Here is a 3,579-nt window from a genome sequence, read left to right on the forward strand (position 1 = left end):
TGCCTTGTTTGTGGCTGAGCCAGATGCGTAGGACGTGGCCTGAAGGGACAAGGGGAGGAAGAGCACCGAGTCTGGGGCCGGGTCCAGAAGTGGCCGCCTTCTAGAAGGTTCCAGCCGGGAGCGTCAGTGCTAGGAGCTCTGCTGCTTTGAACGTCCATGTATTCGGCCGAACAGCCATAGCCATAATTAATAATAAAAATAGTTATAGCCGAAACCGGTTTGGCTCAGCGGATAGAGCGTCGGCCTGTGGACTGAGGGGTCCCGGGTTCAATTCCGGTCAAGGGCATGTACCTGGGTTGCGGGCACATTCCCAGTAGGAGATGTGCAGGAGGCAGCTGATCGATGTTTCTCTCTCATCGATGTTTCTAACTCTCTATCTCTCTCCCTTCCTCTCTGTAAAAAAAAATCAATAAAATATATTTTAAAAAAAATAGTTATAACCACGGGGGTGGCACTTAACGGCGAGCTGGGTGCTTTGCACAGATGGACTCCCTCAGCATCCTGAGTGCTATGTGTTCATTCGTTCATTTACTCCTCACAGCAATGCAGTGAGGTAGCTACGGTTATTATGCTCCTTTAAAATAGATTTCTATTGATTTCAGAGAGGAAGGGAGAGAGAGAGAGAGAGAAGCATCCATGATGAGAGAGAGTCATTGATGGGCTGCCTCCCGCACGCTCCCTACTGGGGATCGAGCCCGCAACCCGGGCATGTGCTCTAGGAACCTGACCTCCTGGTTCCTAGGTCGACTCTCAACCACTGAGCCATACCCACCGGGCTATTATGCTCATCCTATATAATAAAAGGCTAATATGCAAATTGTCCCCTCGGCCAGGATTTTGACTGGGAGTTCGACCAGGGGGGGTGGGCCGGTTGGCCAACCACCCGCAGCCCCTCCCCCCGGCTGGTCCTGCCCAATGGGCCCCGATTGGGGCGGGCTGGCTGGACCCCACCTGGTGCACGAATCGTGCACTGGGCCTCTAGTTTTATAAATAAGGAAGCTGAAGCCATTCGCCCAACGTCACATGGCTGACCGTGGCAGAACCAGAGGCAAGCCCGGCCCCAGAGTCGGTGCTGCCTCTTCTAGACCCCTCCCCGGACAGACTCTCGTCCCTGCCTCCCTCCTCCCCCGTCAGGTGCAACGCCACACGGGCAAGCTAGGTAGAGGGTACTTTGTGCTTTAAAATTCCAACTCCGTGTTACAATCAGAGCAAGTCTGCTCTCCCTGAGACCCGCATGGCCCCCCCAGGGCAGGAATCAGGCTTTTGGACTCTCTGGCAGAAACAGCCAGGAGCTGAGCTTAGCTGAGTGCCTGGTACAGCCCCCCACTGCACCCCCAAGCCCCCACAGGCGTGGCCTCCATGTGCTTAGAGGCTGTCGAGCTGATTTCTGCCTCCTCTAGGTCACAACTACTGCTCAGTGAACAACGGTGGCTGCACCCACCTCTGCTTGGCCACCCCAGGAAGCAGGACCTGCCGTTGCCCTGACAACACCCTGGGAGTTGACTGCATTGAGCGGAAATGAAGACAAGACTGCCTTGTTTCCTCACCAAGTATTTCGCAGCAACACCCTGCTGCAAAGGGTCCAGACCAAAAACTGTCTGACCTGGTGGCTGAGTGGCCGCCAGCCTGAGCCTTAACAACGTTCCCCTCCCTGTTCCCCAACACATAAGCCCTGAGCTTCTGGAATGGGGAAGTTCCTACCCCTCCACAAAGACAGGACCCGCCCCCCCAAACCCTTAGACAAATGAGTACAGCCCCAAGGGAGGGTTATGTGCTCTGGAACTAAGTTGTGTTCCCCAACTTAGCACCCCAGTGGTGAGCAGACCCTCCCAGGCCTGAGCCATCCCCTGTGGCCTTACAAGCTCAGCCGCACGCTGACACACCCACCACTTTGTCAGCACCTCGACACCTGCCAAGGCTGCAGCCCGTTGGAACCTAAATCAGGAGAGAGCCTTTCCTTGAATAATTGGAGTTTGTTTTCAGAGGCGAGTCGTTTCTCCCACCCCCCTCCACCCCCCCGAGAATCACAGCGTTTGGGTAACACACAGGTTGTTTAGATGGCCCAACTCAAATTAGTTTCACTTTCTTTTCATATTTATCATTCATTCTATATCAAGCCCTCTATATTCAAACGTTTGTCGTGATTTTTGTATAATTTTTGTAAGTGTTTTTTTAAATGGTAAATTCTTGAACTGTGGAAACCATTGAAGGTGCTTATTAACTGTTCCCCCAGTTTATACAACTGTTGGATGATTCCTTGAGTTTACAGCTATATAAATAGGAGTGTAGACAATAAAAAACATTTTTGGTAATAAGTCTTCCTCTGTCTTACCTGAATGAAGAAAGTAATGTCAGGAGGCTGATTCACGATGAAAAGACAACCATGTGATAATTGGTGACCCTGGCGTTATGGGGGCGCAGTTTGTGTCCCAGGGGAGTCCACAGAGACTGACGGGCGTGGAGTTGACTTAAACACAAAAGCAGTCACACACCACCCTGTTGTGTGTGTTTTTGTGTGTGTTTTTTTTGTTAATCTTCACCCGAGGATATTTTCTCCATTGATTTTTAGAGAGAGTGGAAGAGAGAAGGAAAGACAGAGAGAAACATTGATGTGAGAGAAACACATCGATTGGCTGCCTCTTGCACGAGCCCTGACCAGGGCCCAGGCCGGGGAGGAGCCTGCAAACAAGGTGCCCTTGACCAGAATCGAACCCAGGACCGTTTGGTCCGCAGGCCGATGCTCTATCCACTGAGCCACACCAGCTAGGGCCACACCACCCTTTTGGCCATTGTTTTCATTTTTTTAGAAAATGTCCATTTCCTGATTCTGCAGCAAAGAATTACTCCTACCTCTTTAAACCATAGATGGTAGATGTGAAGTCACTATGGCGTCTGGGTTCCCTGGATACATTTGTAAGGGTGATGTAATAGCCTTATTTAAAAAAAAATATTTTCATTGATTTCAGAGAGGAAGGGAGAGGGAGAGAGAGAAACATCAATGATGAGAGAGAATCATGGATCGGCTGCCTCCTGCATGCCCCCCACATGGGATCGAGCCTGCAACCCGGGCGTGTGCCCTGACCGGGAATCGAACCGGTGACCTCCTGGTTCCTGGGTCCATGCTCAGCTGCTGAGCCACACCCAGCTGGGCCAGCCTTATTTGTTAAATGCCAGCATGGACTTAACACCTGACGTAACGTCTCTTTGCAACGAGGCAAACCTGCAGCGAATGATGTTTCCAAGACAATGAAAAGGTAAGGGCAGCGTGGTTTTTGCAAACTTCTTTTCGAGGCCGCTCAAGCTCACACGTTTGCAGATGTGAAAGGAGGGGGAGAGACAGGGCCCAGAGCCCTTCCTGGCGGGACTGTCCCTGCCTGGCTGTGGCTCCAGGATGGGCCTCCTGGCTGCCTGAAGCGCTAGTGGGGCCAGGTGAGCCCTAGTGACACTCAGCCTGGGCTTTCCAGCAGGTGTGACAGGTTGTACTGGAGATTCTTCTTGGATGCAGTTCCAGCAGAGGCCACTAGAGGGCAGGAGAGACCGCTCAATGCCTGCCTGGTAGGGGGGGTGTGGGCCTGGGGC

At 52.3% G+C, this 3,579-nt stretch overlaps 1 protein-coding gene across 1 annotated transcript in view; it reads left to right on the forward strand.

Moving 5' to 3' along the window:
- The window catches only part of NID1 (nidogen 1), a 40,856-nt gene extending 38,541 nt beyond the window's left edge, over positions 1-2,315 (forward strand). Inside the window, 1 exon segment of the mRNA XM_014529278.1 lies at positions 1,401-2,315. Within this exon segment, the coding sequence (XP_014384764.1) occupies positions 1,401-1,522 (122 nt within the window). The 3' untranslated portion in view covers positions 1,523-2,315.
- The last annotated feature ends 1,264 nt before the right edge of the window (positions 2,316-3,579 follow it).

This window comes from Myotis brandtii, unplaced genomic scaffold (assembly GCF_000412655.1).
Source record: "Myotis brandtii unplaced genomic scaffold, ASM41265v1 scaffold679, whole genome shotgun sequence".
NCBI lineage: Eukaryota > Metazoa > Chordata > Mammalia > Chiroptera > Vespertilionidae > Myotis > Myotis brandtii.